The following is a 14,689-nucleotide window of genomic DNA, read 5'->3' on the forward strand; positions in this document are numbered from 1 at the left end:
CACCCAGATCAAATTCATGGAATGAGTCAACCAAAAATAAGCGCAGTTTCCTTATGCAGACCCTCCTGTTTGAGACCCACTGCAGGTGGGGAAGGGGTCCGTGAAGTGTGATGGATTCATCCAAGAAAGAGAAGCTGACGCTAAGCAAAGCCTGTTGCTAACTGTATCCTGTGGAGCAGAGCGCTTACCATCCGTGTGACAGCAGTAGGCAGGTAGTGAGACTATCCAGCCACAAGCATGATCAAAAACTAGTTTGCCAACAGACAAAGTTAGGTTCACTTCCCCTTGGGACTTCAAAAGTAGAAAAATAAGCATCTCTGACCTTTATTAGGCTTATACTCATGTGAAAGCTACAGCTTGTATTTCAGCCAATACATGGGGCATCAGCCTGCGGCTGCTGAGCTGCATGTAGTTTGTGGAGTGACTTGAGGGCAATTGCTGTAACAGACTTATGATGTGACCAGCAGATTTGTTCTATGAGGTCAGATTTCCCAGCAGACTCCCTTAATGTGGAAAGAAGTAATCGTGCCGGGGCCGACACTGCTGGGTTGGCTCGGGAGCCACTTGATCACCTTGTCCAGCCAAACCTCCTAACAGACAGATCGATACTCTGGAAACCCTTCTCATCATCCACCGCTGGACTGCGTTTGGAGCCTGCGTTGGGGCTCTGAATTATGTCCCTTCTGGCTCTTGACTACATGAAGACTTTGATGTTTAAGGCTGAGGAAGGCTGGTTGCATCCTGCACTTAGCCGGTCTTAGTTCTTGAACGTGATTGCGCAACTGCTTTTACTGGAGAAGCTCCTCGACTCAGCCAAGAACATTAATGATAAAATTGTGGTTTATGCGGTAGCCTCCTCATCGTGTACCTGAAATTATCTCTTTGAGCTATTCTCCAAGGTCTGTAGCAGATGGAGAGAGACATAATGAGCGAAGCAGTTGGGAGAATGGTTCAGACTTTTAAGTCAATATAGAATGGAAAAACAAAAGGAGTACGAGATGCGTGTAACCAGTTCAGACGTAGTATGTAATTAATCTTCATCTGTGGCTTTTAAAATCAGCAGCAGCCAGAGTATCCCAGATTTGAAACCCGTGTTTGTTCAGATGTAATGGATGTGTAGACAATTTTTTCTGGACTTCACCCCACCCAGCATCATCTTCCAGGTAGGTTTACGTCAAGTGAATTGACTGCAGCAGCGCTGCCTGGTGTCACTCTAACCATCGCAACAGCTCTGTTTTACAGTGTCATCCCAGTAGTTTCACGTTTAAAGTTGCCACTCATTTAATTCCCGACTGTTTTGTACCCATTTTTAAAAAGATGAAAAAAATCCATGCTGCTTTTGAGCTGGAGTTTCTCATACTTAAGTCTGTGTAAAGATGATTTATGGTGCTAGTAGGGGCTCCACTGGAAATGCAAGATCTATTATGAAGTGGATTGAACAGCCAATGCTGAAATGTTTATTGTCATCTTCAAAATAGAATACATCAGGGTTGATGGTGCCTGTCCAGGAAAGAGAGAGTGTGGAGTGGAGTGGGGCTAGTGGGGTATTTTTAGTATTCCAATAAAAGACAAGGCTTTTAAAGGAAATCACTTATTGCCATTTTGCAATCAAGAATGCAGGAGTGTTCCAGGGACTGCAAGAAATATGCTTCAAGAATGTCGGAGCCATAAGGAACTAATCATTAAATATTCTCTCGTTTCCACCCCCGTTTCTTGCTCTGAGGAAGCCATTTAGAAGCTTTGCAATTTGTATGTAAATCTCAACCCTCCTGACCACGCGGTCAAGTATCCAAGTGACTTAGGAGCCAGCATCCCATTTTCAAAAGTTCTTAAAATTCCTGTGCAAGCAGGGCACTTTTTTAAATAGAAGACACATGGACCAGACTTCAGGAACACTTAATCTGACCTTAAATGACTTGGTATGAACACTATATGATTTTTTTTTTTCTGCTATAACTTTTTCTCCTTGATCAATGTCTTGCCAGTGAAGTTTCTCTTGTGGGTTCAGATAGACCAGTAAAACTGTAGTTTTGTTACTGCAGCCTATTCCACTCGTTTGAGCTGTGATTATTTTTATTTCTTTTTTTTTTTTTCATGCGTAACTCTAGTTGTTGATGCTTTAAACATTTTGGAAGCGTTCTGGCACTGTAATATATCCATCTAACTAGGGAATGAGTAATCCCAGCATTTGTTCGAGTGAAAAACAAAGGAAGAGGCAAAGATAATACTTTCTCAAGTGATTTAAGAGCCTAATGGGACAATTTATTGATGCGTCTAAGCGGAGCTAGTGGTTACCTGCTCCCTCTCCCCATGTTCCCATCTTTTTCCTTGTACTGGCACTGGTGTCCTGGTGAGGCAGTTCAGGGAGGTATAATGGTAGAAAACTGACCCTACGAAAAACAAAGACCGGGGTGTCGGGCTGATGGCAGATGGACGCGGGCAGATGTCCCCTTCTGCGCCAGGCCAGCAGAGCCGTCCTTTCATTTTATTATTTTTTTTCCCCCATTTGTTTTTACTGGAGAAAGTAGTGGAGGAACAACAGTCCCCTGCTGAGATCATCTGTCATGTCTTCTGCCTTTTCCCTGCTTGCTGCAGGTAGTGGCTCCGGGGTAAGCTGCTGCCTGGCAGACCCTTTCTTTCAGGAAAACCGTTCTGAGTTTGCCAGCTGGGCTGCAGCTTCTGCATCCCTCGCTAGAATAGGGGCTAGTGGGGGAAGCTGAGCTGGAGAAGGTGCGTGGATGTAGGTGGGTGAGGAGGAACACCAGCCGTCAGGGCACTGCGGGGAGGCGGCGAACGCCCCATCTCTGGGATTTAACTCGCCTTAGCCCCAGGTTGGTGCCTCTCCTTGCAGCCTGTGCTGCGTCTGGCTGGCAAATCTCTGAAGTTTCTAATGCAGTGAGAAGTCTCTTTAGTGACCTGTGCTGCTGAAGGACCACCTGATGGTAGCTGGCCTTTGGATTTTCTAAGATCATTGCTTTCTGGCCAGGAAAGCTTCACGTGGCTCTCCTTCACACCCTTTAGCTCCCGGCTGTTCTCTCCACCACGGTTCATGAAGCTGTGGTCCGTGCCAAACGCTTCTTCTGTTCTTCATTGCTCATCTCCCTCAATGGCGTGGGGAGGATAACTCCCGGTAAGCCCAGAGATGGGGATGTCCCGGTTAAACCTGCGCTTTCTCACCCTTTCCCCCTGATTTTTGCTGAGCTTATGCCAGAACAAAAGGGTTCAGGTGACCCCTGTGGCTTGGTTGGGCTCACTTGGGTGAACTTCATCTGAAAGACAGGGATTTGTAGAACTTCTGTGATCCTGTTTGGGCTTGTTTTGTTTCCTTTCTTCTGGGAAACCTTTAGTGCACATTGAGGTTTTTGAAACTTTCACAAGTCCCGTTCCAAGTTGTAACACAGTTGTTCAGAAATGCAGCACATTGCTTGACTGATCTTGTTTCTTGGCGTCGCTTATGTAAGGGAAAGGATGCTAGAGAGTTTGGAGAAGGGAAAATTGGAAAGTGTGCGTGCTTATTTAATAAAAAAAAAAAAAAGGGGGAAGAAAAATAAGCCACATGCAAAAAAATCCAGTAACCATGTCTGCCGATGACCTTTGGGGTTGGAAATAGTTTGATAATAGCAGTGTGGGGACAAGCAAGGAAAGTTTGTGAAGTCACTCTAGCAAGAACAAAAGGAAAAAAACACGAGAATATTTCCAGTTTCTGGCTTGCTGGGAGCCGGGTCGTCCCCTGCACGGCTCTGGACCTCTGTGACTGGTGCTGCCCCGGCACACCCATCAGGGAAGGGCATCAGGCGGAGATGAGTAGAGGTTGCCCTGTTTGACTCGCAGTAAAATAGATGGTATGTGGGAAAACACCAAAAGAGACTCTCGGGGAGACTTAAGGTCTTAAATTGTCAGCTTCGGCTGGGCATGGGTGCAAGGTCCTGCACGAATTTACCCCAAAAGACAGCTTGTGCTCCAGAGGGGCTTTCTTTTAGTCTGCCTTTAGCATTGTTGACAAAGTTGGAGAGAAGTTGCTGCAGAGTTAGTATTACTTGTTAAATACATCTGATCTTTTCTTCGGTATAGCAGCGAGTAGAAAGGGTTCAGTTAATGTTGGGGTTTTTTGGGTAGGAAGTAACTTGGGAAAGCTGTTGCCTCTTAGATCTGCTCTTCGTGCAGTGATGAGTCCAGTAAATTATTTTATTATTGAGCATTTTTGCAGAAAGGTATTATTCAGGTATGTGTATAAATTGCTTCAAAGCTCTTTGGTTCGGCAATTCTGTCTCAGAGGTACATCGAACCATTTCTCCTAGGTTGTCCTCTGTGAACTACCTTCTGCTATTTAAAGTAGATACAAATTTAGCTCAAAGTGTTCCCTTTCCCGCAGACTTCTCTGAAAGTTAAAACTTGTGACAGTTTAGTTCTTGCTGTGCTCTCGACTTGCCTTCAAATCCAAACAAATGTCTTGCCTGTCTCTGAGCTTCATTTCTGGTGGCTCAGAAGGTAAAATGTACTTATATTTCTTAATTTCCTTAGAAAACCTTCCTGTCTTTCAACTGCCCTTCTTCTAGTCTGGTTCTCAGGTCAATGCAAGAATTCATGCACAATTCACGCAGGAATTGTGCAGACTTACAGACGTACAGTCAAATGTGTATTTATGCGGCATCTTAAACTGTTGGATCAAAACCTTCCAGCCACTGCCAAAGGTAGGCGATTGCCTTCACACAGACCAGCTAAGCATCGGAGACGTTGAAACGTGAGCAGCGGTTGAAGGCTGCGACCGAACTCATTTGAGCTATTCCTCTGACTGTTGCGGTTCATGTGAGGTTGGGTTTGTAGAGCGTATGTCGCTTTTTGAAAGAATACGGGATTTCTTTGCAATTGTGCTTGGAAGTAGTTCAATATACTATCTGGCCTGCATTTATAATTTGAAAAATAGATTAAAAAAGAAGCAAATTGAAGTATAACAATAATGGATTAAGAGAAACACTTATCTCACTTCCTTTCGGAGGGCTGCGCATGTGGTTTGGGACCCAAACGCTCGGGATTATTCGATCGCTGAAGCAATAAACGTTTTGGATGTAAACTCACTCCGTGCTGCTTCTGGGACTGAATCTGACATTTATTTTCCGATAGTGGTGGTTTTTATCTTGCTGTTATTTAGCCGTGCTTTGTTTGCCAACAGGTCTTGCTGTCGGTAATGTAAGGTATCTTCATGTCCTGATGAAAGGCTTGTATTAACAACAAACTCCTCTGCGTGCCCGAGAGGGAGGTGTAATTCCATCCCAACGTGACAAAAAAACACAAAAACGCAATTTTTTTTAGTATGTGAAATAATGTTGACTGAGGAGTTAATGTGTATAAACAAAGTCTATACCTTTGACTCAGATAACTCGTTTCTTCAGGTTAATCTAGTGTTGCATGAGTAGGTCCAAATGTGGAATAACTCATAAAATAAGAGTTTTTTCATCTTACATAGGAATGACCTGGGTTTTTCTTTCTTCCAAATAAGGAATTCATAACGCAATAGCTGTTGTTTCCAAAGAGCTCAGCTTTTTTGAGAAGTGTATCTTTTTTTTCCCTCCTCTAGACCCAGTGAAACACACGGGCATTTGGAGCCTCTAATAACTGTTCGCAGAGCCTGTTCTTGATTTCTTTGAGAATTGCCAATGATTTTGATGTCAGAGTTGAGGGGTACAATTGTAGTGTTAAATTTCTCAAGTCAGACCAGTTGAAAAGGAAGGTCAAAAGCAATAATGTCCAGGTTCCTCTGGGCGGGCGGGGGCGTAGGATAATGTGAGATCGCAGCGTTTTACACAGACGTATCGCCCAAGAAAAAGTTTGGCTGTCACAAAACTAATAAAGAACAAGCCTCCAGAGAGATGGTTTCAATGATGCAGGTGTAGGAATCGGGGAGTGTATTTACATACAAGCCAGCTTAATAGCATGGGATTTATGCTGAAGTGGTTCTTAATGCAATACAAATTGAATACCCCGTCTCGCTCGAAACGAGGAAAAAGTTAGAAGGAAAGATTTTTTTTTTTATATAGCTTTTTGTGGAGAAAGTGTTTGGCTTTTTGTAGGGAACGTAAAGGACAGCAAGATGGATTTCTTCGGGTGCTTGCCATGTTAAACTAGTGCTTTAGGTATGTGAGTCGGATTCGGAGCCAGCCTTCCAAGTTGGTTCTCTGTTGCCGTGAAAATCAAGGTTTTGAACAGATTTGGGCAGGGTTTCTGCCATATATCTGGCAACACGGACTTAAAATTAACTTACTGAAAAAGCAGATAAAGTTTGTTTTGTTTTTTTTCTTAACTGTGATACTAAAAAGGAGTCCTTAAAGAAAGCAGCTATGACTCTACAGCCTCTTGTTGAAACTCCCATCTTTTCCCTGCTTCTCTCCTACCCTATAAAACAACTATTATGTGTTTATAAGTTAGCGCTCCGTGTCACTTATAAAAGAAGACTTATTCATAAACTTCTGGATAGACAGTTCTGGGGGAAATACAACTTTCTTGGCATAAAACAAGATGCTTTTTCCAGATCATGTAATGCTATACCAGGCTCTTTAAAGTCATAGCATGCTATTTATTATTATTTTATAACTTACAAAAGACGCCAATGCTGAGCCTTCAGTGTTATTGAGAATGACACTACACCCACATCAGCAGAAAAGATGAGGAAAACCCCAAGCAAAACTCCCGTTCCCAGAAGCAGTCGCCAGCAAGGTGTCGAGGGATGCTCAGGGCTTGTTGCAGGGCTGCTTTCCCCATGCCTCCTCTCTGCAGACAGCAAGCGCCGGGGGAGATCACAAATAGGCACGTCTCATTTTTTGGGCGGGATTTGCCAGCTGCAAGTTAGAAGTTCTTGGAACAGACCTGGATGTAACATTTCAGCTTTTGAAGTCAGAGCAGACAATTTGGGCACACACACACACGCCTTAGAAATTTATTTTTTTTTACTGGGCTGAAATCAGTATTTACTCCACCACCCAGAAACCAGCAAACAGCCAACGCGTGGTTGTGTTTGCTTTCTGAATATGCTTAATATTTGGAAAGAGCGCTGAGCCCACAAAACCGTACAGCTCACCCAAAGGACAGCTGCTTCCCAAATCTCCAGCTTTCCAGCTGACCTGGATTTGGGGATGACAGATGGGGCTCGCATTGGTCAAGTCCATGTCCAAAAGACTGATGCTGCTCCCTGGTTAGGAGGGCCTGCCCTGCTGCCAGAGCAGTCTGCTTCGAACCTGAAAGAGAAACCATGGCTATGCACCCCCATGAAAAGGAGACATCAGCCCTTAGCATATGCTCATATTTACTTGTCCTATTCATAAGGACCATCCAATACTGGATGTGTGTCCAGCGAAGGGCAACGAGGCTGGTGAGGGGTCTGGAGAACAAGTCTGATGAGGAGCGGCTGAGGGAGCTGGGGTTGTTTAGCCTGGAGAAGAGGAGGCTGAGGGGAGACCTCATTGCTCTCTACAACTACCTGAAAGGAGGCTGTAGTGAGGTGGGTGTTGGTCTCTTCTCCCAAGTAACAAGTGATAGGATGAGAGGAAAGGGCCTCAAGTTGTGCCAGGGGAGGTTTAGATTGGACGTGAGGAAAAATTTCTTCACCGAACAGGCTGCCCAGGGAAGTGGTTGAGTCACCATCCCTGGAGGTATTTAGAGGACGTGTAGATGTGGCACTTAGGGACATGGTTTGGTGGTGGGCTTGGCAGTGCTAGGTTAACGGTTGGACTCGATGATCTTAAAGGTCTTTTCCAACCTAAATGATTCTATGATTCTGTGATTCTATACTCTGTGCACTAATTATAGCAGCGGGGACTGGAAGAGATTTTCTTGCTCGTTGAGTCCAGACCTGAGCTATCACAGGCAAATTCCCTCTGCACTTGCTTTCATCAACCCTCCTAGAATGCTTTGAAAGCATTCAGGATGTTCTCCCTAGTGACTGGATATCTCCAGTGGCAGCCCAAGCTGGGCTGATGCTCAGAGAGACAGCAGCAGGTGAATATCTTGATGTGGATATCTTGTGCCCGTTACTGACGGGCTTGGCGTTAAACAAAGAGCCGTAGAGTGGACCTGGTGTTCAACTGGAAGATGCCTCCAAGGCAGAAGGACAGATCAGCATTGTCACTGGAGACCTTTAATGTGACCTGCGAAGCCGTGGGTGCATCAGCTGGTACCTGCTCCTTTCACATCCCTACCTTCAGCTGGATGGGGGTGCTGGAGTGAGCGTAGGCATCACTTTTGAATTTAGGGGTTGTGGCTGGAGCATATGGGCGATGGCCTACCTGCTGCACTAGCCTGGGATGCTGGGCAGCTGTATGAAGCAACGTCAGGTGTAGGAGTGCCTGGCTGCCAGGGGGCTGAAAGAGAAGAGCTGAAGCGTTGCTGATATTACTTGCACCATTGAACAAAGGTATCCTCAGTCCCTGGAATAAACCTTGCCAGTGTGCATTTATAGAAATGAAACCAGTATCTTGTTACTGGAGCAGGGGATGCCAAGGAGGAAGGTGCAACCGTCTCCTCTGCAGGGGCTGTCCCGTGTGAAGTAGTAACGCGAGACACCTTACAGAAACCCCTGTGCTCTAATTGATAACACGTTAAATCTCAATGGCCAGCGCTCCGTGGCTACAGAGCCATTTTAATGGTAAATCAATAGTCTGATAGAAGCAGACCAGAAATCTTTTGACAGTTATTCAAGAGGGACTTGTCAAAACACGATGTATTTATGACCAAGTTCCTGCCTGCCTGTTCAAAGGCACTTGAACCCCTGCCAGATCCTAAACACGCTCATATTCCCAGGAGTTACATTCAGCACAATAAGTGGATATTTCACAGTAAATATTGCCTTGTCAGAAAGCTGGCATAAGCACCCAGTTGACAAGCAACAATTGGCTGCTTTGTATGGGTGCTGCGAGGGCTCATCTCTCCATCAGCGGCAGTGCTTGTGAGCAGAAATTTCTGCTGGGCTCCCGCCGTCGTTAGCATTAGGAATTAAAAATGCTTTAAAGAAAACTGGAGATCGTTGAGTCTCAGCTGCCTGCATCTGAACAGTCAGCAGAAGGAATTGGAAAGTCTCGATGATTAATCACAAACACGAAAGCCGGCTGCTGGCTGACGGTAGGTATCCGCTCTTCTCTGAGGAAACCAATTCATCAGCGTTATTTGTGATTCATAACAGTTATCTGAGGCAAATAGGCTTATTTAGTACGTGGCACCCTGTGCTTGCGTGAAGTTACAAACCAGAAATGTTAATTATTCTGTCCTCTCGCAGCTCTGCAGCACGTCCAGGATTTCAGTGGTGTGATGTAGGCTGTAACACGCCTGCAGTGCCTGTAGCGTGGGCTCTGTACCAAGAGGAGAGGGATGCCTGGAAGGAGAGGGATGCTTTCGAGGGCAGGGATGTGCTGTGTTTGCACGGTGCTCAGCGTGGTGTGGCTCCAAGCCACATCTGGGTCTCTGCGACGGGAAAACAGCAAAGGTTGGGATGAAGAGAGGGAAATTAAATGATTTATTGGACTTGTCGTCTGTGTGACTGGTGTTTGTCATCGCCGAGGACGGCTGGCAGTGCACCAGAGAGCATGGGCTTTAAGTGTGGTCTTACTTCTAACAAGAACTTACACCCTCAAGTTACACAGTCCCGACTGGGCAGGGGTAGTTACTGTCTGGCTGGATAGACACGAGGGGATGCAGTCCTCAGCCATCACCTGTATTGACACAGATCATTAACGCCCTGGAAACTGGGGTGCAAACTGGGGGTGGAAAATCATCTTCTAGATGCCCAGACCCCTTCAGGCAGAGGCAGACCTGGAGGACGTGTTTGCATTTCCACGGGAGCCCCAGCTGGGAAGTTGTTACTGTAGGAGTAAATCAGGTACAGTGGGGAGGGTGTCCATGATGAACCCCAAACCAATGACCCTCAAAGCTGATAAATCCTTGAGAGAAGGAAGAGATTTGGGAGTTGGAGAAGGGCTGCCCCAAGTGACCCCAGGCAGATGGGGGGTATGGTGTGAACCCCAGATCCTTCGGTCTCGTGGCTGGACAGATAGCAGGTGAGACAGACTAAAGAGTGATCTTAACCTAGGGATAAATTACATGTATTGTCACCTTTTCTTTCCATCTTATATCTGAAAATTTGATCTTAACGTTTTTTTGGAAAAGGCTTTGCTAGGTTTGGAGCATTGAACCCCCCCAGCTGCCCAGGGACTGGGGGGGTCGGGATCAGGGTGACGAGCAGAGGCGCAGCTGATCTCAGCAGTAGGATTAAAACCCGGTAAAGCAGCGTGAGAGCCGGTGCTCCCGGGAACGGCGGGGGGGGCCCGCGCCCCGCCGGCACCCCGTGCAGCCCTGAAACTCGGCGTAAGCTGAGGACGTGCCCTCTGCGTTTCTGCACTGCTTCTCTGAGCTGAGGCAGCAGCACCATCTCAAACGCTTTAGCAGATGGAGCTTCAAGAGCATTGCACTTTCTCCAACCTGCCTTAATTAATTGCTCTGTAATTGCACCTAGACTTCTGCTTGCACTTCCCACCTTTCCCTGAGAAATGCATTTCAAATTTGTATTCCTGTCACTGTTTTCTTTCGCGCAGGAATCTTTTTTATTTTTTCTTCTCTGACTCCTGTTTACTTTGTTAGTAGCTTTGATTCCTGAACGTCTCTTTGAGGAGTTCTTGTCAAGGGGAATATTTATATTTCACAGGACTTGAGCAAAAAAAAAAGCAGGCAGGGAATCTAGAACGCATAATTGCTGTCAGATCCTATCCGCAGTTTTTGTTAGAAAAGCATGTTGTACTGTGTGAAACACCCAGGTTTAAAAGCTTCAGATCCTTCTAATCTGCTGTTCTGTAGTGTAGGGGGGGAGAAACGTGCGTAACATCTGGTCTCTATCATGCAAGAGGTACTTTGAAATTTGTGTGCTATTGCCATTTTATATCGTCCTATTCTTTTTGTGCATATCGCACGGATCAGGTAAGCCTTTAATACTGGCGGGTTGCTGATTTATATTGCACCGCCACGTGCCATCTCTGCTTCTCCGTCTCTCACGTGGGGAGTAAGTACTTGACCACCGCTTTTGGAAACAGAAAAGTGGCTCCAGGATTTTCATACCAGTCTCTTTCCAGGAATAAAATGAAGTTTATTTCGTTTTGCTGTCCCGCTCTTGGTGCTCTGAACGTCCTCTTAAGTTTCCTGTTCATTCTGCTATTGCCCATTAGCAATACTTTATTAGTCCCCCACCTTCCCCTGTTCCTGCTGTGTAATAGTTCTGGGTTTATGTGCAGTTTTTCTTGGGAGTTGTCAAAGAATAATTACACCCCATTAACTCCACTTTGTATCATTACTAATTCACACCTATAGAGTATTTTCCAAGCAACTGATCTCGGTTGTTTCTTAATTGCTGAAGTTCATAAACTCTATTACACTGAAACTGTGCTAAGGATTTACACCCTCTAAAACTTTTCCCTCCAGTGCGAAACATAACAGAGAATCTGAATGCGGCAGCTTTATCAGATCTTATTTCTTCCCAATTTAAGTAAACGATTTGCTTCTGACTCTGTTGAAGACTACAAAATGTACATTAAGAAGTAAAAAGCGAGAGACTAGAAGCACAGTAAAAGTATAGATCGTGTTCCCAGTGGATTAATCTGGGTTTGTGTTGCTGGGTGATGTTGAGCGGTCGGCTGAGGTTGAAAACTGAACGATATCCCTCTCTCACCCATTCCAGTGGGTCGGAGCAAGTCGCCTGTGTATGGTCTGAGATCCAGCTGCGTCAAATGTGCTCGGACTCGCATTGATAGACACGGACCCAGGACGAGGATCTGGAGCTAGGCTAGGCGCTGCGGGAGCCCAGCGGCGGGAGCATCCTCCGGGATGCTTCCCGAAGGACCTTACCTGTGAGGGAGCTGGCGCTGGTGGGAGAAACCCGGTTTCCCGGGTGCCCCCGGCGTGGACCCTGGCTGCCCCGCGCCCGCCGGGGCTGGGTGCAAGCGCGGCGGTCGTTAGCTGGAAAGGCAGCGCTGTGCAGCACGGTCCCGGTGGCTTCTGGAGTCAGAGGCAAACCCAAGCCCTTGTTAGAGGCGCAAACAGAGCGTCAGGAGCAGACAGATGCATTTTTACTAGCTTACTCCGTTTAATGTGATTAGTAAGCAGTTTCATCCAGGTTTAGCCTGAGGCTTAGCGTGCTCTAAAAAAATCACCCCAAAATCATCCTACCCCAAAGGATGCAGTCGGTATCCATGATTTAGCTAAAGCACTTGTCCCCGCCTAGCCAAAGAGCTTGTCCCCACACCCCACCTCAGTGCCGAGTCCTGCCGCAGTCCTTGGGCATCCCAGGTGGAGCGTCGGAGCTGCTGCCGTCTCTGTTTGGCAGTCAGCTGTTTCTGCAAGGGAAAGAAAGGCTCAATATCCGAGACCTGCTTGAGCCGGTGCGGTGAAGCGCTGCTCAAGCTCACTTCAGATAACAAATGGTTTCAACCGAGCATAAAAGAAAAAAATACTGTTGGTGGCAATTCTTATTTCCCTGGAAAAAAATCCTGGACCCCTGGCAGAGAAACAGTTTCTGCACAGAAAACATGACACTATTTACAAAAAGCGATGTCTAATATCCTTTTCCAGCTTGGAAAGAGGAGTTTATTTTAATACATCCTTTTTTAATTGCCATGAGCTGGACTTGTAAATATTATAAGTGGTTGAGTAATAGTCATCTGTGAGCGGACCAAATGAAGGGACATTTTTTCCGCTCCTCGAGCCCTAACGTATTCCCACAGCTCTGACGGGGGGATAGCGCGGAGCAGATACTAAACCAAAACAAAAGCCTCGTAATTAAAAGATCGTTTAACCCCAGAGGACGCCTGTGTGCGTGATGCCAGTGCCCGAAGCGTGCAGTGGTCCAGCCGGCCGCGGGAGGAGTTGACGTGTTGGGGCTGCTTAGGGAGGCGATGGGGTGTACCACAGGGACCCCGGCCGTTTTCAGTAAAACATTTCTTTCTCTCCTCTAAGAAAGGGGTGAGTTCTCCCTAAGAAAGGGGAAACTAAGGAGAATCAGTTTTCTCTAGCGGGCGTCTGACAGCCGTGTCGCCTTATTGCTGTCGTTCAGTTGAGAGAGAAAATCTGCTTTGCTGGTTTTCCAGATCAGTCTTCAAAACGATCCATGACTTATATTTTTTTAACACCGTCCTTCTGCAGAGCAGCATGGTGTGCCCGAGCTAAAAAATAGTCGCAAAGTTTTGTAAGATTGTGCTAGTCATTAACTTGTGCATATCGACCGGTACGGTTTTGGGGCGGGATGGAGCACACGCAGCCCGCGTGCTGCACGGTTGGGCAGAGCACTGTTAGACTCTCTTTAATGCTGGTTGATCTTCATTTTCCCAAGTCAGGTACATACCCGAAAGCCCTGCTTTTGCTCTGCGGATAGTTTTGTCTGAAAGCAGGAGTAGTTTGTATTGGAAACAATTTCCTGATGCAATTTGGATTTCCTTCTGAATAATCCTTTGCCCCAGTGGGATGGTACAGAGGGATTCTAGAAAAGCTTAACTGGCCTTGCTGTGAGTTAAACATATCCCTTAATCTTCGCGAGGCAGATGTTTAAGTAGGAAGATACCCTGCAGGCACTGTTAAAAAAAAAAATTAATTGGAAGGGTCAGGAAGGGAAAGAACTGCTCTAGCGACGTGGGGTTTGAGTCCACGTCGCTGTTCAGGTCATCGACGCAGGGATCTGGTGAGGGGCTTGGACGGGGTGAGCACGGGGGAAAATGAGTCTCAGCTGAGAGGAGGAGCAGGACTCGGAGGAAGAATTTAATTGCAAAAGGCCAATTGTTAAAGATGAAGGCAGCAACCTTAATGTCCTTTCGTCTTTTCCAGGAATGCTGGTGGTGATTGTGTTGCTGCTGATCGCGATTGCTGTGGTTGCTGTCTGGCCGACACACTAATGTGGATACGGGGCCCGTCGGAGCTGCTGCTCGACAGCTGAGCGCAGAGGACTCCAGAGAAGAGACCGACTTTGTGCAAACACCTTCTGTGTTTTAAATAAACTCCACAGTATGAGAATGAAGCTGTGTCCGACAGACATCCGTTCTTCCTTCGGCACACAGCTGAAGAGCGCTGCGTGATTTGGAGGGCTTGAACTTGAAAAGGACTCTCTTCCCACCTTCATTTGGCATTCGGGAGGCTGCAGCTGGCTGTACGATAGATGCACTTCTCGGCGCGTCTGCGTTTGAGCCCGTGCTGGTGTCGGGGTGCTGCCTGCCCGGCCCGCCGCCGCTTCTGCTGAGCGGTCAGTCGTCCGGAGGGCTTTAAAATATTAAAATAAAGGTGTGGTTTGGGAGTACAGCGGTGGCACTCCTCTGCTTTCTGATAACCTTCCTTCGGAATGAACATTCTTACTTGTTTCAAGGAATAAATGTTTTTGGGGAATGACTACACCTGGATTCTCGCAGGGTGGGACGCGAGAGCACGCGGGGCCCCCATGAGCTGCACGGAAACGCTGGTGAGTGAGTCAGTCCTGGGCCCTCGGGGAGTTACCGGTGTCGATCTCCACGGGTAGAAATGTAAACAGCAGCGGGTCTTGAACCCGGTGCGTAGGAGTGGAAAGCCTTGCCCAGCGTGTGCTCACGAGGGAGGCGTGCTCTCCACGCGCTCCGCCGTGCTCTGCCCCGCTGACCGCAGGAGATGCGCTGGCATTAATGTACTAATCTCGGCGATCGAGGTC

General features: G+C 46.8%; 1 protein-coding gene across 1 annotated transcript in view; it reads left to right on the forward strand.

Annotated features, from left to right (window-relative positions):
* STX8 (syntaxin 8) overlaps nucleotides 1-14,438 on the forward strand; it is a gene marked incomplete at its 5' end in the record, with an annotated part of 106,099 nt that extends 91,661 nt beyond the window's left edge. Inside the window, one exon of the mRNA XM_009334064.1 lies at nucleotides 13,843-14,438. Coding sequence (XP_009332339.1) covers nucleotides 13,843-13,910 — 68 coding nt within the window. The remainder of the gene's footprint in view (nucleotides 1-13,842) is intronic.
* Between the last annotated feature and the right edge of the window lie 251 nt (nucleotides 14,439-14,689).

The sequence above is a fragment of the Pygoscelis adeliae genome, unplaced genomic scaffold (genome assembly GCF_000699105.1).
Source record: "Pygoscelis adeliae isolate BGI_AS28 unplaced genomic scaffold, ASM69910v1 Scaffold11, whole genome shotgun sequence".
In the NCBI taxonomy this organism is placed as follows: Eukaryota; Metazoa; Chordata; class Aves; order Sphenisciformes; family Spheniscidae; genus Pygoscelis; species Pygoscelis adeliae.